Genomic DNA, 25,969 nt, shown 5'->3' on the forward strand with positions numbered 1-25,969 from the left:
CTACTCCTCTGTTGTCTACCTACCATCATCCTATCATCTATTTACCTATTTTTGTTTGTTTGTTTCTTTTCAAGACAGGGTTTCTCTGTGTAGCCTTGGCTGTCCTGGAACTCACTCTGTAGACCAGGCTGGCCTCGAACTCACAGCGATCCGCCTGCCTCTGCCTCCCGAGTGCTGAGACTAAAGGCGTGCGCCACCACACCTAGCTCTGCATTTTTTTTTAAAGGTAAACATTCAGGCATTATTCCAGTCACTGCCCAGCCCTTCCTGTGGTATACTCAATGTTCTTCCTAAAATAAGTAAATAAGATAAATAGGAATATGTTTTGGAGAAATAAACAAGTGACAGCCGCCAGGGCAAAAAGCAGAACCCACCCAGACTGGGCTGATACCGCAGTGAGGCTCTCAGGCTGGAACAGAGAACACGCAGGAAAAGGCGTTTTAGTGGTGGGGGAAGGTATGAGGGCCAGCAGGCCTGTCCAGGTACAAGGTCCCTACTCTGAAGCGGCTGAGGTCTGTAGGTTCAGAGTCAGGAACAGAGGTGGGGGTCAGCGCAGGGTGTGAAGCCACAGCTGGCTGCTTCCAGGTCGCCTGCCCTCCCCACAGTACCGGGCAACCCAGCGGCGGAGCCTCTCATAGACAAGCAGCGCAAACCCATGAGGGGCTGCCTCACACCCAGGAGCACGGCCAGTCAGAAAGCCCCTCCCAGGGCTGCTGAGATGTGAGGACACAGGGGCTACACTGGGGGGGGGGGGGCAGGGGCACAGCTCAGTACTCCCAGACTTCAGGATACACCACACCCAGGGTCCCATCCTCAGTACTGGGGGACAAGATAGAGTCCTGAGTCAAGAGAGAGGAAAACCCACGGAAGCTCACAACTGTCTGTAGCCCAGCTGCAGGGATCTGATGCCCACTCTGCCCACATGTACCAGGCATTCGTGTGGTGCACACCCCAGCTGCAGGGGTCTGATGCCCACTCTGCCCACATGTACCAGGCATGCGTGTGGTGCACACCCCAGCTGCAGGGGTCTGATGCCCACTCTGCCCACATGTATCAGGCATGTGTGTGATGTCCACTCTGCCCACATGTACCAGGCATGCGTGTGGTGCACACCCCAGCTCCAGGGATCTGATGCCCACTCTGCCCACATGTACCAGGCATGCGTGTGATGCCCACCCCAGCTCCAGGGATCTGATGCCCACTCTGCCCACACGTACCAGGCATGCGTGTGGTGCACACCCCAGCTCCAGGGATCTGATGCACACTCTGCCCACATGTATCAGGCATGCGTGTGATGCCCACCCCAGCTGCAGGGGTCTGATGCCCACTCTGCCCACATGTATCAGGCATGTGTGTGATGCCCACTCTGCCCACATGTACCAGGAATGCGTGTGATGCCCACTCTGCCCACATGTACCAGGCATGTGTGTGATGCACACCACACGTTTGGGCAAATACTCATATGTAAGAAATGAAGGAAACAAACACTTGTCTTTTTCCTCTTAATGTTTCTTTTATTGGGAGTCAGGGCATAAGCCCCAGCAGGTGTGTGGGGGTCAGGGGAGAATCTGTGGGAGTTGGTGCTGTACTTTTGCCACATGGGTTCCAGGGATGAAGTCAGGTGTTCAGCACCAGCAATGTGCACCTTTGCCCACTGCCCCATCTCACTGGTCCCTAAACTGTTTTCATGTAGGAACGGGCTAGAGTAACAAGTCCCCTTTGAGAAATAGTTTTAGGTGTATGTTTTCCCTACACATAGTCTGTGCACCATGGGCAAGCTGAGTGTCTGAAGAGGCCGTGTGAGATCATCCGAGCCTCAGAAACTGACTGGAGTCACAGAGGATTACAAACCACCATGTGAGTACTGGGAATCAAATCTGGAAGAGCAGCTAGTGCTAGCTGCTAAGCCATCCAAAGATTCCGTCTGTCTGTCTGTCTGTGTATCTACTATCTGTATGTATGTATGTATGTATGTATGTATTTATCTATCTACTTACTTACTTACTTACCTACCTACATCTTGTTTGAGTTTTGTTTGTTTTTCAGACAGGGTCTACACAGCCTTGACTGTCCTGGAACTCACAGAGATCCTCCTGTCTCTGCCTGTCAAATGCTAGGATTAAAGGCGTGTGCCACCGCTGCCCAGCCTTTTTAGTTAGTTTTAATTGTGTGCAGGCACACGGGGTACGCATGAGAGTGCAGGTGCCTGTGGGGGCCAGAAGAGGCTGCTGAGCCCGAGCTGGAGGGACGGGCGGTTACTTGCGAGCTGCCCAGTGTGGGTGACGGGGACTGAACTACTGTCTCCTGCAAGGGCAGTACAGCCTCCTAATGGCTGAGCCAGCTCTCCAGCCCCTGGGGCAAAAATAAGAAATAAAAATGTTTAGGAGCTGATGTGATAGCCTGGTCCTGCAATCCCAGCATTCAAGAGACAGACACAGCAGATCTCCATGGGTTTAGCGCCAACCTGACTACATGTCAAGTTTTGGGTCAGAGCTACATACAGAGACCTTGTCTCAAAGAAGTAAATACGAAATACGTAAACAATAAAAAAAAATATTATTCTTTTGCCTCTGTATGGTGCACGTGTATGCTCCATCATGTGTGTGGAGTTCGGAGAACAACTCCACATAGTTTTCCCTCAACCAGGGACCACACTCAGGTTGCCAGGCTCGTGTGGCTGGTCCATCTCAGCAGCCTCCCCAGCCCCAGGCTCTTCGGCGGCATCTGAGGCATCTGTGGCGGTGCACACCTGTGATGCCAACTGGCTGAAGGGAAGGCTGGAGGACTGCATTCAGTTTGAGGCCAGCTTAGGTTACATGAGATCCCTTCTCTACAAACAATAAAACTGGCTGGTGGCGCATGCCTGTAATCCCAGCACTTGGGAGGCAGAGGCAGCTGGATCTCTGTGAGTTCAAGGTCAGCCTGGTTACAGTGAGTTCCAGGGCATGAGAGCTATATAAGAGACCCTGTCTCAACACACACACCGATGAACAGGACTAGAGAGATGGGTGAGCAGTTATGAGCACTTGCTGCTCCTGCAGAGGACCAGAGTTTGGCTCCCAGCAAGCACACAATGGCTCAAAACAGTCTATAGCCCGTTCCAGGAGATGTGACCTCCGCAGGCACCAGGCAAACATGTGATACACATGCACACATGTATGCAAAATACTCATACACATAAAATAAAGCAAAACAACAGCTTCTTCAGACTGCTTCCTGTCACATCCTCCTAACCAACACAACAGCTGCTTCCCTAGACGCGGATGGGAGGCGGGGCACACAGGTAACATGCAAACGGTGTTCCACAGGAGGGACTCGGGCACCTGAGATTTTGAAAGTGACGAAGGGAATCCTGAAACCAGCCCCCAGGGACAAATTTCCCAATGTTAAACTGTAGACTCGCATTATAGAGTGCACCAAAAGCTACTGCATCCTACACTGGCATCACACAAATGTGAAGGTGTTTAAGTTAAACCTCAACAAAGAGGTAAGCCTCCTGTGGCTCCCCTGGCCTTCAGAGTCAAGGCCAATTCCTCCCCAGAGCCTGGCACCCCACACCTCCCCACTTCACTGTCCTCTCTCTTCCCCAGTCACCCGTTTGGTTTGGCCACAATGCTACCCCACCTAATGCCCCTCCTCGCACCAGATGTCTTCTACCTCAGGGCCTTTGCACGGGCGAGCCCCATCACATCCACGGTCTTTACACGGCTGTGGCTCCCTCCTTTCCCTCCTTCAGGCCTCCTCTGCGATGTCTTCCCCAGGGCCCTATGGGAATGGCAGCTCTTCCACCTCCCCGCCACTCACTCCCTACACGCGCCGCTGTGTGTCTGTCCCCGTCTCTGCCATCTACCGTGAGGCATATTTTTGTTACCGTGGCCCCCATCCTCGCTTCCCCGCCTCCTACTGGGCACAGGAGGCCCAGGAAAGCAGAGCCTGTTCTACCCACCGCATGTCCAGCAGAGGGGATGGGCTACCCTAAAGAGGAGCAGCCAGCCGTGACACAGGTGAGGGACGGGTCCTCCAGTTCCACGCTAAGCCAGCAGGCCGGGGAGGGCAGTAGGGAGGCCAGCTCAGCTGCTGCCTGCTCTGGGCTCTGTACGCTTGAGCGTGAGGACCACCCCCTCCAGGAACACTCAGCAGCCTGGCAGGCAGCTATGACCACTTACAGGGCCACATCCTCAAGAACTGTTCAGCTCTACCACAACCACCTCAGACTCCGTGTCAGCCTGGCCTCTGGGTCAACACTCATTCACTGCTGGGGAGGCGAGTCAGTGTAGAACACCTGCCAGACATGGGCTGGGGTGAAGCTCGGTGTGGAGGGCTTGCTAGGCGTGCAGGACTCCTGGGTGTGGCTGCCTATACAATACAGAGCAAAAACATACTTCCCCCTACAGCTGGGTGTGGTGGAGCCTGCCTGTGATGCCAGCACTGGGGGAGGCAGAGGCAGGAGGATCTCTGTGAGTTCGAGGCCAGCCTGGTCTCAAAACAAAATAAAACAAAACAACAAACAAACACCAAAAGGAGTACTTCCCCCACCTTACCATCTACTCCGGCCAGCCCTGAGCTGACGGGGGATAGTGATAGAGTACTGACCGAAAGTCCAGCAGAGGACGCCGTCACAACACACAGTGGGCAGGCTGTCCAGCAGAGCCCACGGGAAGCTCAATGGGCACACCTGACCTAGTCAGAGAGGACGTCTATCCTAGGGAAGGGAAGGCTGAGATCTGAGGACTAGTAAGGATCATCCGGGTATGGTGGATGCTGGCTCACGTCGGGGAGCTGAGGCAGAATGATCTGAGTCCAGCCTGGCTTACATGGGAGACTCTTGTCTAGCGGTGGCGCACGCCTTTAATCTCAGCCCTTGGGAGACAGAGGCAGGTGGATGTCTGTGAGTTCGAGGCCAGCCTGGTCTACAAAGAAAGTCCAGGACAGTCAAGGCTACACAGAGAAATCCTGTCTCAAAAAACAAAACAACAACAACAAAAAGAAAACAATTAGAGGCTGGGCATACAGTGCACGCCTTTAATCCCAGCACTCTGAGAGGCAGAGGCAGGTGGATCTCTGAGTTCCAAGACTATACAGTAAAACCCTGTCTTGAAAAACAAAACAAAACCCGAACCAAATGAAGGAAGAAGAAAGAAAGAAAGCTTAGTCTAGTATAAAGAAAACAGTTCCTGCCAGGTCTTGATGTGCTTTAAAAAAAAAAAGTGTGTACTTTATCCTAAAGGCCAAAGGAAGAGCATTAAAACTTGTCAAGCATGAGCTAGATTAGTGGCGCATGTGGCTGTCACGCCAGCACTTGGGACGCTAAAGCAGAGGGGCCACTGCGAGGCTGAACCTCACAGCACAGAGACAGGAACCAGAGAGGCTCCCCGTGTGTCTGGGAAAGTCTTGGTTTCTCATGCTACCCACACGGAATCATCAACAGAAATTGAAAAGAGCTAGGAGCACTGATGAGGGCAACGGATCAGAGGAAGTCCCAGCACACCCAGCCAGTGTGTTCATTTCCAGCACGGACAGACCCCACAATCTCCTGAGCTGCCTGCACCCCAGGTCTGATTGGAAATGCCAGAAAGACACAGTCCAGATATATGGATTCTACCTCACCTCCGGAGCCTGGTCTCTTTTCCCAAGTGCGTGCATCTACCCCGGCTTAGAGATCCTGCAGGTCCCTAATCCGGACTTCTGTCATTCCCCTGTCTGTTTACAATACAGTCTCCTCTCCCATTCCCCTGACTGCAGGGACATGGTTAGGGCCATCTTTACAGCCCACGGGGTTGACCCTCCCACCCAATTCCTCCCTTAACCACTGGGGCAATATAGACCCAGAGAGAGACAGAGAAACTTGCCCAAGGTCACATCCAGTCAGCTTCATGCACCCTCCGCTCCCAGTCGGTACCGCTCACCCCTGAGCTGCCTCCTACAAGTCAGTGACATCCCAGTGGGTGGGTCGACAGCACCTTGCTGTCAACTCCATCAATTTCCCCCAGAAGCCTGCACGGTGTTGCCTGAGTGAACTGATGTTGCTCTGAGGTCTCAGTTTAATTTGGGTGGTAATGGGTTTCGAAGGCAAACACATCGGGACCCAATTTCTCCACCTGCCACGGCTAAAAGCGCCACGTCAGTCCATGGAGCGGGTTTCCAAGTTAACCTGGGTGACCTTCTACAAGCATCTTCGCCTTGCTGTCCCTCGGACCCTCGTCTGTAAAATGGGTCTGTCGGCCTCCGCAGCCCATGCCCTTTATCCACCATAATAACCGTATTTCCCCGGAGCTTGAAAACTCCCCCATTTTAACCAACCCACTGCTCCGTGTCTCAGGCACTGCGGAGCCGACCTGGAACACCAGATCTCTCTAGGAATTGGTACTGGAACCTGGAGTCGCACAGTCGAGAACCTAGGGCGCCTTAAGTCACCTCCCCTTCCCTGCCGCTCTGTCCTCAGCTCGAGCAGGAGAGTCTGCGGGGACGGACGGCGCGAGCCTGCAGCCAACCCTGTGCGCGCAACAGGGCCGGGGTTCCCGCCACCGTCCGGCCTCCCGGGCGGCCGGGCGCCGCCTGGGCCCAATAGTCAAGGTCCCCGTGGGGCACGGAGCCCCCCCCCCCCCCCGCCCCGGTGCACACGATTCCTCCAAAAAAGGACAGGACACTGCGGGCGGGAGTGCTCCCCCCTCCCTCCGCTGGGGAAGGGCCCCCCTCAGGCACCTCTCGGCCTCCGTACCTGACCAGAGCTGCCTCCCCCGGCCGCCACCACGGCGCTGCCGGCCCCGTCCGCCTCCTGCGCCGCCGCCATCTTCCCGCTCCGGGTCCCCGCCCCCGCCGCCAGCCCCGCCCCGTCCCCGACGGCGCCAGCTCGATCGCGCGAGATTTCACACTTTTGCCCGCCCCCTCCGCCAGGCTACCGTGTCCGAACGGGGCGCCTCAAGCCACGCCCTTTTAAGAGGCCCGACCCGGCCACCGTACTCCACTTCCGCCCTTTTCCACCGCAAAGCTGTTTGTTTTCAATGTAGCCGGAAGCGGCTTCTTGGAGTGCTTGAGCTTTCTAGTCTAAAAAAATGCTCTTTTTCAGAGGTTCTATTATATATTTTTTTTTCGAGACAGGGTTCTCTGCAGAGGTTCTATTTTTTTTTTTTTTTACGCTCGGCCAAGTCGGACTGTATGGTCGTTCTGCTCCGTTTCGGCTCGCCGTCTCTTCGCCGAGTTTTTCCAGTAGATGCTTCCTGAGCTTTTCGGCCACCGTAGCGATTCGCGGCAACGCGCTGGAGCCACGCCCCCTCCTGAGCGGAAGGCCTCTCTCCGGTCCGCGCCGGGGTCCCCGGGCTCACCGGGGTGGTCACTGCCCTGTGCGCTTCGCTTCTGGTGCGTTTTTCTTTCTTTCTTTCTTTTTTTTTTTAATATTTATTTATCTTTATATAATATTCTGCCCGCTTATGTGCCTGCACTCCAGAAGAGGGCATCAGATCTCATTATAGATGGCTGTGAGCCACCATGTGGTTGCTGGGAATTGAACTCAGGACCTGTGGAAGAGCAGCCAGTGCTCTTAACCTCTGAGCCATCTCTCCAGCCCCTGGTGCGTTTTTCTTACTCCATCATCGGTGGCCCCCCCCCTCCCCGAGGCTGTCGTCTCTCTCGGTGCATTCAGAGGCCGTGTTTCACCGTGTCTTAAGGACGCCACAGCTGGAAATGGGAAAGTCTCTGGGAAGGATTGTTAGACCATAAATCGAGGACCGCGTGTGTGTTGGGCGCTCGCCTTTCGTCCCAGCACTAAGGGAGGCAGGAGCAGGTCCATCTCTTGAGGTCAAGGCCAGCCTGGGCTGCATAAAACTACACCCTGTTCCAATAAGTAGTTGTCACCTGCCCAACGGGAGGGCTGGTCCTCTGGAAACAACTCCTCTTATATGGCCCCACCAAATCATCCTTTTTAAAAAAAAAAAAAAAATTAGGGGGCTGGAGAGATGGCTCAGTGGTTAAGAGCACTGCCTGCTCTTCCAAAGGACCCGGGTTCAATTCCCAGCACCCACATGACAGCTCACAAGTGTCTGTAACTCCCAAGATCTGACACTTTCACACCAATGCACATAGATTAAAACTAAATAAAATATTTTTTAAAAAGTAGATTCATTATTTTATGTACGGATGTGCACCATCTATGTGCCTGGTGCCCTTGAAAGCCAGGAGAGGGCGCCAGGTCCCTAGAACTGGAGTGGCCATGCAGCTGCTGCTAATGGAATGCAGGTGCGCTGGAAGGCGCCCTGAGCCATCTCTGTAAGCCCAAGTCAAACATCTTTGACATAAGGGCCTGGAGAGATGGCTCAGCGGCCGAGAGCACTGACTTTTCTTCCAGAGGACCCATTCCAAGCGCCCACATGGCAGCACACAATGGCCTGTAACTCCAATACCAAGAAGCCAACACCCTCACACAGACAGACACGCAGGCAAAACTGGTAGTGCATAGTTTTTGTTGTTTTCTTTAGGGTTCCTTAGTGCCTCTACCTGTCTTCCAACACCCCAACACCAGGTAGGGAAGAAAGAAGGTTCGTGGGGAGGGGTCGTCATTCTCCTTAGCTACTTCCTGCTGAGAAGGGTCGTTTGGATTCCTTAGGGCAAGTCCAGTCTTCGTTTCAAGAAATCTCTTCCAAGAAGAGACTTGATACGCTATGATCATCTACAGGGGGAGGAGGTCCCCCTCAGTCACAGTCATAGGGGAGGGGAATAGGGTGAAAGTGGGAGGGAGGGAGGAATGGGAGGATAGAAGGGATGGGATCACAATTGAGATTTTAATATGAATGAATTAACAAATAAATAAATTTTTTTTTTTTTTTTAAAAAGACATCTCTTGCTGGCTGGTGGTGGCGCACGACTTTAATCCCAGAAATTGGGAGGCAGAGGCAGGTGGATCCGTGTGAGTTCAAAGCCAGCCTGGTCTACAGTGCCAGTCCAGGACAGCCAAGGTTACACAGAGAAACCCTGTCTCGAAAAAACAATAATAATAATAATAATAATAATAATAATAATAATAATAATAATAATAGATCACCAACTTCTTCTCAAACTGCATCATCAGTACCAAGGGAGCAGAGGGGAACAGCATCAGCAACCTTCTTCATTGGGGCCACACACCCTCCCCTCAGCTCTGGCATTTATCTCCTCTCCAGAGTCCTCAGAATTGAACTATCTGCAGCTGGCAAAGGGCGCCTCCCGGAGACCACATGAGGCAAATAGCTGCTGTGGACAGTCTGAATCAGCCCATATCCCACAACTGGGATTAAAACAAAAACATGTTTCTATAACATAACTGAGTTTTTAAAGACACCAAATCTTTCCACTACACAAGACACCAATACACATAAAATAAAGATGAATAAGCCGGGTGGCAGTGGCACGCGCCTTTAGTCCCAGCACTTGGGAGGCAGAGGCAGGTGAATTGCAGTAAGTTCAAGGCCAGCCTGGTTTAAAGAGTGAGCTCCAGGACAGCCAAGGCTACACAGAGAAACTCTGTCTTGAAAAACCAAACAAACAGGCTTTTCAAATGCCTTAAATCCCAGCACTCTGGAGGCAGAAGTAGGCAGATCTCTGAGTTCGAGGCTAGCCTGGTCTACTGAGTGAGTTTCAGGATAGCCAGGACTACACAGAAACCCTGTCTGTCCAGGCGGTGGTAGCACAAGCCTTTAATCCCAGCACTTGGGAGACAGAAGCATGTGGATCGCTGTGAGTTCTAGGCTACACAGAGAAACCCTGTCTCAACCAAAAAAAGGCTGGAGAGATGGCTCAGTGGTTAAGAGCGCTGCTTGCTCTTCCAGAGGTCCTGAGTTCAATTCCCAGCAACCACATGGTGGCTCACAACCATCTATAATGTAATATGATACCCTCTTCTGCAGATAACGCACTCATATGCAATAAATAAAATAAATAAATCTTAAAGAAAAAAAAAAGAAACCTTGTCTGGAAAAACCAACAACAACAACAACCCCCAAAATAAACAAACCAACCCCAACAAGCAGAAAACAAAACAAAACAAAAACCAGCCAGGCTATTGTTGAAACAAGTTTTCACTATGTAGTGGAAGCTGGCCAGGAATTGTCACCAAGCTGAGATTCCAGGTCTACTTGTGTGTGCCTCCACTCAGGGCCAGGTCAGTGGCTCACAGAACCAACCGACTCACTCTGCCCACCATTAGGGGGCACCCAACACCATCAGGCAAGATCTGTGCTTTCGGAGTAATTAGGGAGGGGAGACATCTTCTAAGTCCGCAGGAGCCAGAGTCTCAAAGGCCAGAGTCCAAAGAGGAGAAATCCCGGGTTCAGATCACTCGCTCCCTCCTTAAGAGAAGCAGAATATGGGCACCTGGACTGTGTGGTCCTAAATGGAGGTGTTTGGGGATCTGAGAAAGAAAAGCGGGGGTGGCACCAGAATCTGGCGAGGTGGGGGTGTGGCACCAGAATCTGGGGGTGGGGTGGGGGATGGCACCAGAATTGGCTGGAAGCAGAGCTGGCGTGGGCAGTGGTTCCCTTTGGCTTGAGTCTGTGGGAAACACTGGACAGAGAGAGAATTGTTCCCCCTACCCCACCCCCACCCTCCCTCCCCTTCCCAGGCACCCCTAGAGTTTGGCAGGCTCAGTTCTTCCCAGGCCCTGGGGACTTGGGACACTTCCCACCGCCCCCCTCCTTTCCCAGTTCTTGTTTTCTCCTGGATTCACAGCTGCTCAGCCTCAGGACCTGGGAAAATTGCCCCAGGAGTATTGAAAGACGGGCTGCAAGTTATTGCCAAGCAGATTAGGAAAATCCAGGCCAAGGGTCCTCTGCGGGACCAACAGCGCCACCTATGGGACACAGGAGTGAGGAGCGCAGTCCTGTCCTCCGTCCTCACAGGAGGGTGAGGCAGCAGGACATGGGCAGGCTGCCTGTGAAACCCTCTCTTGGATTAAAAAAAACCAAAAAACAAATGAGAACCGGGCATGGTGGTGCACACCTTTAATCCTAGCACTTGGGAGGCAGAGGCAGGGGGATCGCTGTGAGTTCAAGGCCAGCCTGGTCTACAAAGTGAGTCCAGGACAGCCAAGGCTACACAGAGAAACCCTGTCTCGAAAAACCCCAAAACAAAAACAAAACAACAACAGCAAAAACAAATTAAACATATAACAAAGTTATAGTCGTCAAAATGGTTTCAAATATTGCTCTTTCTCCCCCCAGGCAGAGTTTCTCTGTGTAGCCCTGGCTGTCCTGGACTCGCTTTGAAGACCAGGCTGGCCTCAAAATCAGAGATCTGCCAGCCTCTGCCTCTCAAGTGCTGAGATTACAGGCATGCAGCACCACTGCTCTGGACACAGGGTCTTTCTGTTTTGCCCCACCGGTCCTGGAATTTGATCCCCCCAAAGAAAGAACCAGAAAACACACGAAACTGCTGTAAAATACAAGAGGAATCTCTAATTCAGCACCGAGCTGGGTTGCACCCGATCCCCAAATGCCAGGTCTCAGGAAGGAACCTGGCCATAAAACTGGGTCTCTTATCAACTCTATCTCCGGTGGGTGGGACCCTTTGGGTCAGTCGCTAGACAATGCTTATCTCAAGTGAGGGCTGCTCTTTGCAGCTGGCCAGATTATCTCCTGTAAACCTGTTTCTTAACCTTTGTCCCAGTTACCCTGAAATCTAATTTTAGTTTCTCTGGTAGCTCATAGTCCAAGCTAGCTTCCAACACACAGAGATCTGCCTGCCTCTGCCTTCCAGATGCTGGGATTACAGATGTGTGCCACTATGCCCAATATCATCGGCTCTCTGTCAAGAGGCCAGATGAAAACATGACTGGCTTTTTCTCTGCTGTGTCCTGTTCCCAAAACTAGCAAGGTTTTTGGTAAAAACACATATGAGGTTAATATGTTGGAATTGTCCAAGAGCCCAGGTTTCAGTGCGTGTCCTCCTGGGCCCCTGGCAACTTTAGCATCCAATTCCTAACTTTGGCAGAGCTTTGTGAGTACCAACCAGCCTTTTCTCTGTTCCAGGAAGCACTTGTTTGGACAATTTGTTCCCATGGCCTTTCTGTTTTTCTGTAATCTGGCTTGAACAGAGGATCCGCACACAGGCTAAGCAAGCGCCCTAGCCCTGACTTAGGTTTTTGTGGTTGCTGCTGTTGTTTTGTTTTGTTTTTTTCCGAGACAGGGTTTCTCTGTGTAGCCTTGGCTGTCCTGGACTCACTCTGTAGACCAGGCTGGCCTCGAACTTGCAGTGATCACCTGCCTCTGCCTCCTGAGTGCTGGGATTAAAGGCGAGCGCCACCAGGCCTGGCTTTTTTTGGGGGGGGCGTAGGTGTGGGGAACAGTGTTTCTCTGTGTAGCCTTGGCTGTCCCACACTCACTCTGTAGACCAGGCTGGCCTCGAACTCACAGCGATCCACCATTATTATTGTATACGCACAGGCACGCACAGCATACATGTGGAGGCCAGAGGAAAACTTGGTGAAATGGGGTCTCCCCTCCCACTGTTTTGTGGGTTCTGGAGATAGATTCCCTGTACTCACTGAGCCACCGAACCACCCTAGTTTTTGTTGGTTTTTGGAACAAGGTCTCCCCCAGCCCAGGCTGGTTTCAAAGTCACTAAGCAATTGAGGACGATCTTGGATTCCTGATTTTCCTGCCTCCACCTGTGTATTTCAGAGGGGTTAAAAAAGATTATATTGGGCTGGGTGATGGTGGCGCACACCTTTAATCCCAGCACTTGGGAGGCAGAGGCAGGTGGATCTCTGTGAGTTCGAGGCCAGCCTGGTCTACAAAGTGAGTCCAGGACAGCCAAGGCTAACACAGAGAAACCCTGTGTCAAGAAAAAATATATTATTTTTAAATTGTATGTGTGCTATTTGTATGTTTGTTTTGAAACAGATTTTACTCTGCTACCCAGAATGGACCCAAAATTACTGTGTTTTAGAAAAATAAAGTAAAAAGCAGCGTGTGGTGGTACATGCCTTTGATCCTAGCACTCAGGAGGCCTCTAGGTAGGGGGAATCTGTGGATTTCTGTGAGTTCAAGGCTAGCCTGGTCTATATAGTGAATTCTAGGACGTCCAGGGCCACATAGAGAAACCCAAAGCCGGGCTTGGGTGGCCCACACCTGTAATCCCAGCACTCAGGGAGGCAGAGGTGGCCAGATCTCTGTGAGTTTGAGGCCAGATTGGTCTACAAAGTGGAGTCCAAGATATCGAAGGCTACACAGAGAAACTCTGTTTCACAAAACCAAATAAATAAATAATACAATTAAATTTAATTTAAAAACAAAAACAGACAAATGCAACTTTTAAAAGAAAACTAAAAGTCACTATGTAGTTCAAGCTGAACTTAGAATTGCAATGATCCTCCTGCCTCAGGCCTTTAGGGCTACAGGTGTGAGCCCACATGCCTGGCTAGTGTGCACCCTCGCCATTCCAATGGGCCAAGTTTTGAGTTAAAGCCACACACATACGGATGCTCATCAAATGTTCCAAATGTGGGATTTTGTCATCTCAACGCCCCAATCAAATGCTGACTAGACTCCATGGACCTTCCATCCTGGCTCGGGGAGCCTGAGAGAAGAGACCACACCAAAGGCGACGTACCTGGAGCCATTTATTCTTTCCCTGAGAGAATTCAGTCTGGACTTGGGAGTAGGAAGACAAGAGCTGGCGGGACAGGGAGGTAAGGACCATCCTAGTCGGAGGATGAGGGCGAAGAGGTCTCATGCTCCGCCCCCTTCTCCCTTCCCCTCTGACTTGGGGCTTGCAGGTCACTCTTCTCCTTTCAGGAGAGTAAGGACTTGGTCTGTAAAAATGCCCGCGTAAGTGCTCATGGCCGCCGAGCTTTTGCTGTACATGTCCCTGCAGAGAAAGCACAGCGGAGGGTTAGAAGGAAGAGCCTGAAGGACAGCTCTGGGTTCTGAGGGAGAGAAGCTAGCGTTTGGACCTCTGCATCTGAGGGAAAAGAGATGGGGCTTATATTGCTTCATCGGAGGGAGGAGGCTGGGCCTGGAGCCCCGGGTCTGAGGGAGGAGGCTGGGCCTGGAGCCCTGGGTCTGAGGGAGGAGGCTGGGCCTGGAGCCCTGGGTCTGAGGGAGGAGGCTGGGCCTGGAGCCCTGGGTCTGAGGGAGGAGGCTGGGCCTGGAGCCCCGGGTCTGAGGGAGGAGGCTGGGCCTGGAGCCCCGGGTCTGAGGGAGGAGGCTGGGCCTGGAGCCCCGGGTCTGAGGGAGGAGGCTGGGCCTGGAGCCCTGGGTCTGAGGGAGGAGGGCTGGGCCTGGAGCCCCGGGTCTGAGGGAGGAGGCTGGGCCTGGAGCCCTGGGTCTGAGGGAGGAGGGCTGGGCCTGGAGCCCCGGGTCTGAGGGAGGAGGCTGGGCCTGGAGCCCTGGGTCTGAGGGAGGAGGCTGGGCCTGGAGCCCTGGGTCTGAGGGAGGAGGCTGGGCCTGGAGCCCTGGGTCTGAGGGAGGAGGCTGGGCCTGGAGCCCCGGGTCTGAGGGAGGAGGCTGGGCCTGGAGCCCCGGGTCTGAGGGAGGAGGCTGGGCCTGGAGCCCCGGGTCTGAGGGAGGAGGCTGGGCCTGGAGCCCCGGGTCTGAGGGAGGAGGGCTGGGCCTGGAGCCCCGGGTCTGAGGGAGGAGGCTGGGCCTGGAGCCCCGGGTCTGAGGGAGGAGGCTGGGCCTGGAGCCCCGGGTCTGAGGGAGGAGGCTGGGCCTGGAGCCCTGGGTCTGAGGGAGGAGGCTGGGCCTGGAGCCCTGGGTCTGAGGGAGGAGGCTGGGCCTGGAGCCCTGGGTCTGAGGGAGGAGGCTGGGCCTGGAGCCCTGGGTCTGAGGGAGGAGGCTGGGCCTGGAGCCCTGGGTCTGAGGGAGGAGGCTGGGCCTGGAGCCCTGGGTCTGAGGGAGGAGGCTGGGCCTGGAGCCCTGGTCTGAGGGAGGAGGGCTGAGGACTAGATGAGCATGTTTGCTGGGCTCTGTCTCCACTGGGCAAGGCGTACCTCAGTTTCTCATCCACGCTGGTCAGGTATGTGTTCTGGTACAGGCCTTGGGCAGCCGCCCTGGCAGAGAGCCAGTAAGTGATGAGAGACTCTTGGACCTTGTCCAGCAGAGCTGAGCTGCCCGAATCCTCATCTTGCTGGGCCTCTGTGGAAAACGGGCTGGTTAGATTGGTGGCCCTGAGGGGACCTCGGGTGAGCGAAACAAAGCAGATGAGGAGGACGAGGAGTGGCAGAGGAAGGTGAGGAGACACCTGAGGATCACAGCCCCCCACCCCCCCACCCCCACCCCCAATTTCCTCCCTGAGCCCTCACCGCCACCTTGTGGCCCCACTCACCACATCCCAACGCCAGGAGGACAAGGAACAGAGCCAGGAGGAACCTAGAACTCATGTTGTCTGTGACCCGGAGCACTGAGGATGCTGCTGTGGTAGGCGGAAGGTGCCTGCACAGTGCGTTGCTAGGGTCCGGGTCTCCAGTGGGGAGGGACCCTGTCCTGTCCCTATTCCTGCCCAAGAAGAATTTGAAACAATCCACATGTGGTCCCTTCTGGAATTCTGCTCTAGAGGGTTTTCCCCGGTTTTTTCGGGGGGAGGGGGGGTTGGGGTGGAGAGGGTGACAGAAGGTCTCATTATGTAGCCCTGGATGGCCTTGAACTCAGAGAGCCACCTACCTTGGCCCCTCAAATACTGGGAATGGTGCACTCGGGAGGCAGAGGCAGGCGGATCGATGTGAGTTCGAGGCCAGCCTGGTCTACAGAGTGAGTCTAGGACAGCCAAGGCTACACAGAGAAACCCTGTCTCGAAAAACCAAAAAAAAAAAAAAAAAAAAGATATTTATTTATTATTATGTATACAGAGCGCTCTGCCTACACATACACCTGCAGGCCAGAAGAGGGCATCAGATCTCATTGTAGATGATATGAGCCACCCTGTGGTTGCTGGGAATTGAACTCAAGACCTCTAGAGGACCAGTCAGTGCTCATAACCTCTGAGCCATCTCTCCAGCCCAAACCCCAAGTCGTCTACAAGAACATCAAGTGCTCTTAACCACTGGGCCTCACTTTAATTTTTGTTTGTTTGTTTTGATTTGTTTTTTCGAGACAGGGTTTCTCTGTGTAGCCTTGGCTGTCCTGGACTCGCTTTGTAGACCAGGCTGGCCTCGAACTCACAGAGATCCACTTGCCTCTGCCTCCCGAGTGCTGGGATTAAAGGTGTGCGCCACCACCGCCCGGCTCTGACATTTTTCTTTTTCAAGTAGTAGGGATGTCACTCAGGGTCTCCTATGTGCTAATGAAACATAGACAAGGCAACTGAGAACATCTCTGCACTCATCATTCAGGAAAGCGGTCTTGAGGTGTAAATAGCCCTGGACTAGAAGGAAATATAAACAACCCTTTTAAAAACAAATTCTTTGTTAAAACCTTGAGGACATGGTGGCGCACGCCTTTAATCTCAGTACTTGGGAGGCAGAGGCAGATAGATCTCTATGAGTTCGAGACCAGCCTGGTCAACAAAGTGAGTCTAGGACAGCCAGGGCTACACAGAGAGACCCTGTCTCAAAAATCAAACAAACAACACCCCCTAAAAAACAAAAAAACAAAATAACAAGAACCATCCTGGGGAAACTGAAATAGCAAATGGCTGGGATCTGTGCCAGAGAAAAGTGGCTTCAGGGTTTGAGAGCCCTAACTGCTTTTCTAGGAGACCCTAGGTTCGATCCCCAGTATCTACGCGACGGTTCATGACAGTCTATAAGTCTAGTCCCAGGGCATGCAATGTCCTCTTCTGGCTTCTTGAGCGAGCCAAGCACGCACGTGGTACACAGGCGCACATGCAGGCAAAACGTCCACACACACAAATTAAATAAATACAGATGTTTTCAAAAGAGGTAAACTTTAATCCCCAGCACTTGGGAGGCAGAGGCAGGTGGATCTCTGTGAGTTCGAGGCCAGCCTGGTCTCCAAAAAAAAACAAGTCCAGGACAGCCAAAGCTACACAGAGAAACCCTGTCTTGAAAAACTAAAACTAGCTGAACGGTGGTGGCGCACGCCTTTAATCCCAGCACTTGGGAGGCAGAGGCAAGTGGATCTCTGTGAGTTCGAGGCCAGCCTGGACTACAGAGCAAGTTCCAGGACAGCCAGAGCTGTTACACAGAGAAACCCTGTCCCCAAAAACCAAAAAAAAAAAAGAAAAAAAAAAGAGAAACTAAAATTAAAAAATAAATAAATACATAAATAGAGGTAAAGATCAAAACCTGGGAGTAGGGCCAAGTTAAACAAATAGACAACAAATCTAAACTCCATGGTTTCAGTCAGGCACACCCACCAAGGCATTCCTGGTCAGGCTGAGGTGGGACAATCAGAATTTCAAAGCTAGCCTGGGCTATATAGTGAGACCAAGCCTCAAAGAAAAGAAAGAAAGAAAGAAAAAGTCTTTCAATTCCACGATCCCAAGACAGACAACTAAGCGGTTACTCCTATAATTTCTGATTTAGGAATCTTTCTCCCACCCTGATGCACTGCATCACCCCTTCCCCTCCTCCTTCTGTCCACGTCTTACCTGAGTGTAACAGGCAGGGCTGTAACTAACGCCAGTGGGCTGGCAGGCTTTATAGCTCTGGAGCCCCCCCACCCCCTTCCGTATCAGGCAGCTCCTCTGTCCTAGGCCAAAGTCCTGGCCAACAGAGCCACAGAGGGGGTGGGGTGGCAGACAGGCCTGGAAGGGCAATGGTCAGGGACGTTTCCTGCCAGGTCAACCACAGGGGAGCCCCACTTTGAAAAGCCACCCATCAACCGGGCAGGACTATAACCTCAAGGTCACTCAGAAGGCTGAGGCAGGAGGATCAAGAATTCAGAGTGAGTCCAAGAACCACTGGGCCACTTAGCAAGATGTTTGGGTTTTTTTGTTTTGTTTTTCAAGACAGGGTCTCTCTGTGTAGCCTTGGCTGTCCTGGACTCACTTTGTAGACCAGGCTGGCCTCGAACTCACAGTGATCCACCTGCCTCTGCCTCCCGAGTGCTGGGATTAAAGGTGTGCGCCACCACCACCTGACTACAATTTTTTTTTCACCTGAAAACGAAAAGGCTTTCTTTTGGTTTTATTCACACAGTTTCTCATCTAGCTCAGGCTACCCCGGAACTCTCTGTGTAGCTCAGGCTGCCCTCGATCTCCTGATCTTTTAGGTGCTGAGATTTTGCAGGCCTGCACCACCCTGCCCAGCCTGGTCTACAGAGTGAGTTCCAGGCCACAGCCAGGGCAACATAGTGAGGCCGTGTCTAAAGCATGTGTGTGTGTGTGTGTGTGTGTGTGTGTGTGTGTGTGTGTGTGTGTGTGTATGTATGTTTGTGTGTGTATATATGTGTGCAAAAATAAAGCCGGGGTGGTAGTGGTGGAGCCCTGAGTTCAAGGACAGCTTGCTCTAAAGAGTCCAGAACAGTCAGGCTATACAGAGAAACCCTGTCTCAACCCCCTGCCCCCAATAAAAAGTAACACTTAGCAGCCCATCGCCTTAACCACTGAGCTACCTTGTCATCCCCCAAACAAACGTAATCTTTAAAAGAAGACTGGGGATGGGGCTCAGTGGGAGCGCACTCACCTGGCCTGTGTGAGGCCCTGGGTTTGATCTATAGAGCCTCCACCACCGTCTCTCCCAAAAGAAAGAGAGACACCTTCCCCCCCCCCACTCCATTCCTGAAAGAGATAGGTGGGTGCCATTGGGTACTGTGGAGGGGAGTTTTGGATTTGTGGAACCCACTCAGAATAGAGTAGAAAGTCTGCATGTCCTAGGAAGAGAGGGACACTGTGAAGAGAAGGGTCATGTGACTCATACTGGCCTTTAAGACTTTGCCTCCAGGATCTGAGCTGGCGCCCTGTGTCTCCAATTCTCTTCAAGCCAGAACCCGGAGGTGAGGGGATGGGGGGGCGGGGGGCAAGGTTATCACCACGGCCCCTTCCCCTAAAGCTTTCCTCGTGCCCTTCCTCAACCAGGTGACAGCCTTTCCACTTATTAACTCCTAGATATGACAGAAGGTTGACCTCTGGCCTCAAGACGAGCTACGGGGCGGGCCAGGTGACACAGATTAAGAGCAAACGCCTTTATTGTGGGGGCCAGCGGAGGGAGGTGTGGGGCACTTTTAACCCTGAGTCTGGTCCTTGCAGAGCAGCCGGGGACACAGGCTGTAGGTCTTGTTGACGAGGTGGTCTCTGGAGCTCTGCAGCCAGGCTTGAGTGCGGGGACCCAGGTCTTTCAAGTGATCTTCATAGTAGGTCTGCACAAAGCCCTGCACAGCGTCAGGGCCCCTGGATAAAGGGGACAGCTTAGATGACAACCCAGACACCACAGGGGTATGGCCCATTTGCATCCGATGCTCTTCAGACTCAACACTCCAGACTTTTCTTTTCTTTCTTGGTTTTTTGACACAGGGTTTCTCTGTGTAGCTCTGGCTGTCCTGGACTCACTTTGTAGACCAGGCTGGCCTCGAACTCACAGCGATCCACCTGCCTCTGCCTCCCGAGTGCTGAGATTAAAGGCGTGCGCCACCACTGTGGGGCCTCCAGACTTTTCTTTATTCTTTTTTTTTTTTTTTTCAAATAACAGGGCTGGAGAGATGGCTCAGTGGTTAAGAGCACCGCCTGCTCTTCCAAAGGTCCTGAGTTCAATTCCCAGCAACCACATGGTGGTTCACAACCATCTATAATGTGATCTAATGCCCTCTCTGGTGTACAGGTGTACATACAGACAGAACACTGTATACATAATAATAAATAAATCTTTAAAAAAAATAAAAATAAAAACAACAATTATTTTTTCTTTTTATTTATTTAATGTGTATGAGTGCTCTATCTGCCTGTACTCGTACATGCCAGAAAAGGGCATCAGATCCCATTTTATTTGGTTGGTTTTTTTTTTTGGTTTTTTCGAGACAGGGTCTCTCTGTGTAGCCTTGATTGTCCTGGACTCGCTTTGTAGACCAGGCTGGCCTCGAACTCACAGCGATCCGCCCGCCTCTGCCTCCCGAGTGCTGGGATTAAAGGCGTGCGCCACCACAGCCCGGCTCAGATCCCATTTTAGATGGTGGTGAAGCCATCCTGTGGTTGCTGGGAACTGAACTCAGGATCTCTGGAAGAGCAGGTGGTGCTCTATAACCACCTAGCCATCTCTCCAGCCCCTCCAGAACTTTTCTCATTTCTCACTCAGACCCCCAGGAGTCCAGGCCCAGCCCAGCCCCCCCCCCCACACTCAGGTTCTAGCCACCACAGGCTCTCCCTCCCCCCATCTCTGGTGTCCCCTCCCGGCAGAACTCTCTCACCAGAACCACTGCCATCTGTCCCTGGTCCTGGTCACCAGTGGCTCCACCATCTTCATCACCCTGGTCTTTACCAGGCTCCAGTGGCTGGTCTTGGGGTCAGGTGTGGGCTTGAGGCTTTCTGTGGGCACGGATGCTGGGGGAAGCCACAGAGCAGCTTGAGTAGGGCCGGGATCACAAAACCCTATTCCTGAGGGACAGGTGCAGTCCCCTTTGTACCTAGACACCCATGTCACTCGTCACCATAGGCCACACACTGACTTCACTTGTCCTGGACTCAGTTTCCTACCCTGTAGAATGGGCACAATTACTTTGGTTTTTTTGTTGTTGTTGTTCTTGGTTTTTTTTGTTGTTGTTGTTATTTTGTTTTTTTAAGGATATTGTGCCACCTAGAGCAAGGGTACAGGAAAGCGCCTTGTCTGTTGCACCTCTCCCCGCCCTGGCTTATGAGTCCCTCCACGCCACTGCCTTCACCCCCACCATTTCATCCTCTCCCCCCACCCCCCACTGCTGGTCTTTCCGTCTCCTGAGATTTTTCTCGCCCAGTCTGCAGCTCCTCTTCCCACCTGGTGCCTCTCTCTAACCATTTAACCGTCCTGCCCAAGGATGACCCCCTGACCCAGAACACCTCCATGCACCGAGGAGCGAAAGCCCCTGTAACACACACGCGCGCACACACACACACACACACACACACACACACACACACCTACGGAGACTCACCCACAGGTACGAGCTGGCATGTTTGCTCATATTTGTGTTGCTTATCCTAACATTTTCGAATACTTATTTTTATTTATTTATTTTTTATCATTTTTATTATTTTATTTTTATCCTTTAGTATCCTGTCTGTGTGGGCATGTAAACAAGTGTGCTGCCTGTACAGGTCAAAGGCATTGGATTCCCTGGAGCTGGGGTTACAGGCAGCTGTGAGCCTGGGAACCAGATTCCTGTCCTCTGTAAGAGCAGTACAGCCTTTTTTTTTTCTAGCCACTTTTTTTTTTAATAATTAATTTTTCGAGACACGGTTTCTCTGTGTAGCCTTGGTTGGTTCTGGACTCATTCTGTAGACCAGGCTGGCCTCGAACTCACAGAGATCTGCCTGCCTCTGCCTCCTGAGTGCTGGGATTTAAGGCGTGCGCCACCACACCAGGCAAACTCTGATTTTTATTGGTTTTATTATTCTGTTTTGTTTTCTTTCTTTCTTTTTTTTTTTTTTTTTTGGTTTTTCGAGACAGGTCTGTGTAGCCTTGGCCGTCCTGGACTCACTTTGTAGACCAGGCTGGCCTCGAACTCACATCGATCCGCCTACCTCTGCCACCCGAGTGCTCGGATTAAAGGCGTGCGCCACCACACCTGGTTTTTTTTTTTTTTTGAAACACGGTTTCTCTATGTAGCCTTGGCTGTCCTGGACTCGCTTTGTAGACCAGGCTGGCCTCGAACTCACAGAGACCCACCTGCCTCTGCCTCCAGAGTGCTGAGACTAAAGGCGTGCGCCACCATGGCCTGCTAATTTATTATTTTAAGACATGGCCTCTTGTCGTCCCAGCTGGCGTCTGGAAGCACGGGATGACTTCTGACCTCAAACTCCTCATCTTTTCATCTCCACCGCCAAAGTTGTAGGCAGGACAGGCCTGTAATCTCAGGCCCGGGTTTTGACAGGCAGGGATTTCTTTCTCTTTTTCTTTTTTTATCCGAGACATGGTTTCTCTGTGTAGCCTTGGCTGTCCTGGCCTCACTTTGTAGACCAGGCTGGCCTCGAACTCACAGTAATCCTCCTGCCTCTGCCTCCCGAGTACTGGGATTAAAGGCGTGTACCACCACGCCTGGCCAGGCAGGGCTTTCACCCATGGGAAGTAGAGCATGCTGCCCACTCAACCACACCCCCAGCTTGTCCAGGCGCTCCCTACGTAGCTGAGGCTCGCCTCTATCTCCCAAGGGCTGGGTTCCAGGCATGTAGCGCCACACCCAGGCCACACGTCAAGTCAAGTTCCAAGTCAAGTTCCATGTCACTTGCTGTCGTAAACCTCACCTATGACTTCACCTCTCCAAGGTTCAGTTTCCTGTTCTGTGAAAGGGGGTGCTAAGCTAAGCATAGGAAGAGGACACAGTAGGGTGCCTGGCATGACGTCAGCACTGTCTATGGGAGGTGTGTGTATATTTTACAACAGGGGCTCTCGTATAACCCTGGCTCACCTGAAACTCACTGTGTCGACCAGGCTGGCCTCATACTCAGAGGTCTGCCTGCCTCTGCCTCCTGCATTACTGGAATGACTTTATGTATGTGAGTGTTTTGCTTGTATGTATGTCTGTGCATCATGTGTGTACATGGTGCCCTCAGAGGGCAGAAGTGGGTATTGAATCCCCTGGAAATATGGAACATTGGTAGCCGCCATTTGGGTGCTGGGAACTGAACTTGGATCAGCCAGAAGAGCCAGTGTGGTTTTTTTTTTTTCCTGCAGGGGTGGCGGCGGGGTGGGGGGGTTGAGACAGGGTTTCTCTGTGTAGCCTTGGCTGTCCTGGACTTGCTTTATAGACCAGGCTGGCCTTGAACTCACAGTAATTCGCCTGCCTCTGCCTCTCAAGTGCTGGGATTATAGGTGTGGGTCAAGGCACCTGGCTTGATTTCTTTATTTTTTTAAAGGTTTATTTTCGACAGGACATTCTCCACAGTTGAGTGGAGAGTGGGGGCTGACTTTCACAGGAACTCTGGTGCCCCATATTTGACCACGTCCCCTGGATGGGGAGACTTGGTGGCACTCAGAGGAAGGATAGCAGGCTACCAAGAAGAGACTTGATACCCTATGAGTATATATAGGGGGAGGAGGTCCCCCTCAGTCACAGTCATAGAGGAGGGGAGTAAGGGGAAAATGGGAGGGAGGGAGGAATGGGAGGATACAAGGGATGGGATAACCATTGAGATGTAATAAGAATAAATTAATAAAATAAAATTTTAAAAAGATTTATTTATTTTATTTATTGCATATGAGTGCTTTATCTGCAGAAGAGGGCATCAGATCTCATTATAGATGGTTGTGAGCCACTATGTGGTTGCTGGGAACTGAATTCAGGACCTCTGGAAGAGCAGGTGGCGCTCTTAACCACTGAGCCATCTCTCCAGCCCCTGATTGATTTTAATGGTACTGGATGTTGACCCCAGAGCGTGCTTGGCAGGTGCTATGCCACTAAACTATATCCCCGGGGCCATTCTGTCTGAAAAAAATTTGTTTTAATTACTGCGTATATATGCATGTTTATAATAGGTGTTTGTGTGTATGAGTTTGAGGTCAGTCTGGTCTACGAAGTGAGTCCAGGATAGCCAAAGCTACCCAGAGAAATCCTGTCTCGAAAAACCAAAAAACAAAACAAAACAAGCATCACTAAACTGTCAGGAGGACCCCCAACTTGGAATTCCCCTGCCTCAGCCTTTGAGTAATTCGGATTACAGACCCCCATCAAAATACTCTTCACATGAGATACAACGTTAAGCGCAGGAACAAAATACAAAGCTATGTGTGAGCACACACAAAAAGAGCTTCCTCTGTGGCCACACACTTTTCTTTTCTTCTTTTTCTTTTTCTTTCTGTCCTTTTTTTTTTTCTTTGACCAGGCTGGCCTCCAACTCACAGTGATCCACCTGCCTCTGCCTCCCGAGTGCTGGGATTAAAGGCGTGCGCCACCCTGCTCGGCCCTAGGACTTTTCATACCTGTACCCTCTACAGAGCAAACACATACAAGCTCACCCAGTTAAGCATTGCATGTCTGTGACTCTAGTGCTTAGGAGGCAGACTCAGGCGGAGCAGGAGTTCAAGGCCAGCCCCCCATACACAGCAAGTTTGAAGTCAGCCTGGACTACCTCAGACCCTGTCTCACAAAAACAAAACAAAAAAGCTACCAACAGCAACAAAGCCATGAATAAACAGAAGCAAACAATAGCAACAAAAGCCTGTGGTGGGCTGGGCAGTGGTGGCGCACGCAGGCCTTTAATCCCAGCACTCGGGAGGCAGAGGCAGGCGGATCACTGTGAGTTCAAGGCCAGCCTGGTCTACAAAGCGAGTCCAGGACAGCCAAGGCTACACAGAGAAACCCTGTCTTGAAAAACCAAAACCAAGCCGGGCGTTGTGGCGCACACCTGCAATCCCAGCACTCGAGAGGCAGAGGCAGAGGCAGGTGGATTGCTGCTGAGTTTGAGGCCAGCCTGGTCTACAAAGCGAGTCCAGGACAGCCAAAATAACATAGAAAATCCCTGTCTCAGGGAAAGAAAAAAAAAAAAGTTCATGATGTGACAGGTACATTTGTCACAACCGCAGCTGGGACCAAAGGGCCGAGGATAAGGCTTTGGTGGAAGGATGCTCAAGGCTCTGAGTTCGATGCCCAGCACCACATAGCGAGGAGTAGTGGAACATGCCTGTAATCTGAGTTTTGTTTTGTTTTGTTTGGTTTGGTTTTTCGAGACAGGGTTTCTCTGTGTAGCCTTGACTGTCCTGGACTCACACTTTGTAGACCAGGCTGGCCTCGAACTCAACAGCGATCCGCCTGCCTCTGCCTCCCGAGGGCTGGGAGTAAAGACGTACGCCGCCACCACCACGCAGCGTAATCTGAGCTCTTCAAGGCTGGGAGGCAAAAGTACTCAGGATTCAAGGTCAGCCTCACCTATATCTGAAGTTCAAAGCCAGCCCAGGCTACAGGGGACCGTGTCTTCATAGAATAAAACAAAACAAGCCTGTGATAGAGTGTTTGCCTGGCATCTGAAGGCCCTGTGTTCCAGCCGTGTGTGTGTGTGTGTGTGTGTGTGTGTGTGTGTGTACTGCACTGTTTCTCATGGCTACTGACGCATTATATAAAGCCACAGTCACGCCCCGCTCAGAGAACCCCACCTCCAGCAGCCCCCCCACTCCTCACCTACAAGGCAGGACAGGAGCAGCAAGGAAAGGTAGAGGGAGGGCAGGGCCCGCAGCCTGTATCTCAGCAGGGCCATATCCGTGGCCTGGGTCCCTCCGTCCGTCTGTCCCTCTGTGCTCCACTCTCCACCCTGGCGAAGGGACAGGCAGCACTAGGAAGAACCCTCCCCTTGTCACCTCCCCATTCTCCTTGGCAGGACTTCAAAGAGATGAGCCTGGTGACACTGACAGTCAAAGGCCAGGCCTGCCCTCCCCCCCCCCACTCCCTCTTTCCCACCTTCCCAGGGTGCCGCCTCATGGAAGCCCCAACACGGATGCCGCACTCCACCAGAATTTTCCTGGACTCATCTTCCTCCTTTGGGAATTGAGACCTTAATCTATGCCTAAGAAATTGGAGTGAGTGTGTCTCTGTGTGTGTGTGTGTGTGTGTGTGTGTGTGTGTGTGTGTGTGTCTTGGCTTCTGTTTTGAGACAGGGTCCCGTGTAGCCCAGGCTAGTACGGAACACACTATATATCCTCCTGTGTGCACCTGTAGCCCAGGCTAGCCCGGAACTCACTATGTATCCCCCTGCCTGCACGTCCCAGATGTTGGGATTAAAAGCGCTATGACTCCATGCCTGGCTCTCCTTCTTATTTTTGATTTTTTACCAAGGTCTCACTAAGTAGGCCAAGCAGACCCTGAAATGGTGGTCCCCCTGCCTCCACCTCTGGAATAGCTGTGATTACAGGCCTTCGTCTTCACATACCATGTGTGGCTTGGGTTTTGAGGTTTTTGTTGGTTTGGGGTTTTTTGTTTTTTGTTTTGTC

At 52.2% G+C, this 25,969-nt stretch overlaps 3 protein-coding genes and 1 long non-coding RNA gene across 5 annotated transcripts in view; 1 reads left to right on the forward strand and 3 right to left on the reverse strand.

Annotated features, from left to right (window-relative positions):
- The window catches only part of CLPTM1 (CLPTM1 regulator of GABA type A receptor forward trafficking), a 30,424-nt gene extending 23,568 nt beyond the window's left edge, over positions 1-6,856 (reverse strand). The window contains exon 1 of the mRNA XM_084771417.1: positions 6,719-6,856. Within this exon, the coding sequence (XP_084627543.1) occupies positions 6,719-6,790 (72 nt within the window). The 5' untranslated portion in view covers positions 6,791-6,856. The remainder of the gene's footprint in view (positions 1-6,718) is intronic.
- LOC311591622 overlaps positions 1-25,969 on the forward strand; it is a 306,130-nt gene that overhangs the window by 148,119 nt on the left and 132,042 nt on the right. The gene's annotated exons all lie outside the window — the stretch shown is intronic.
- APOC2 (apolipoprotein C2) lies at positions 13,569-18,812 on the reverse strand. 2 transcript variants are annotated; one of them, XM_084771455.1, is made up of 4 exons: positions 18,789-18,812; positions 15,292-15,461; positions 14,957-15,101; positions 13,569-13,833 (listed from the first exon to the last, which is right to left on the reverse strand). In XM_084771455.1, the coding sequence occupies exons 2-4, from the start codon at positions 15,344-15,346 to the stop codon at positions 13,743-13,745; spliced, it is 291 nt and encodes a 96-aa protein (XP_084627581.1). In that variant the 5' UTR covers positions 15,347-15,461; positions 18,789-18,812; the 3' UTR covers positions 13,569-13,742. The 2 variants fall into 2 exon arrangements, with proteins under 2 accessions (XP_084627581.1, XP_084627580.1); XM_084771454.1 differs by lacking the exon at positions 18,789-18,812 and adding an exon at positions 17,515-17,644.
- Positions 19,026-25,301, reverse strand: APOC4 (apolipoprotein C4). Its single transcript, XM_084771453.1, has 3 exons — positions 25,164-25,301; positions 20,265-20,397; positions 19,026-19,254 (listed from the first exon to the last, which is right to left on the reverse strand). Exons 1-3 carry the CDS (start codon positions 25,237-25,239, stop codon positions 19,089-19,091), a joined length of 375 nt encoding a protein of 124 aa, XP_084627579.1. The 5' UTR covers positions 25,240-25,301; the 3' UTR covers positions 19,026-19,088.

Source organism: Acomys minous (assembly GCF_964271855.1).
Source record: "Acomys minous genome assembly, chromosome: 20".
NCBI classification, from domain to species: domain Eukaryota; kingdom Metazoa; phylum Chordata; class Mammalia; order Rodentia; family Muridae; genus Acomys; species Acomys minous.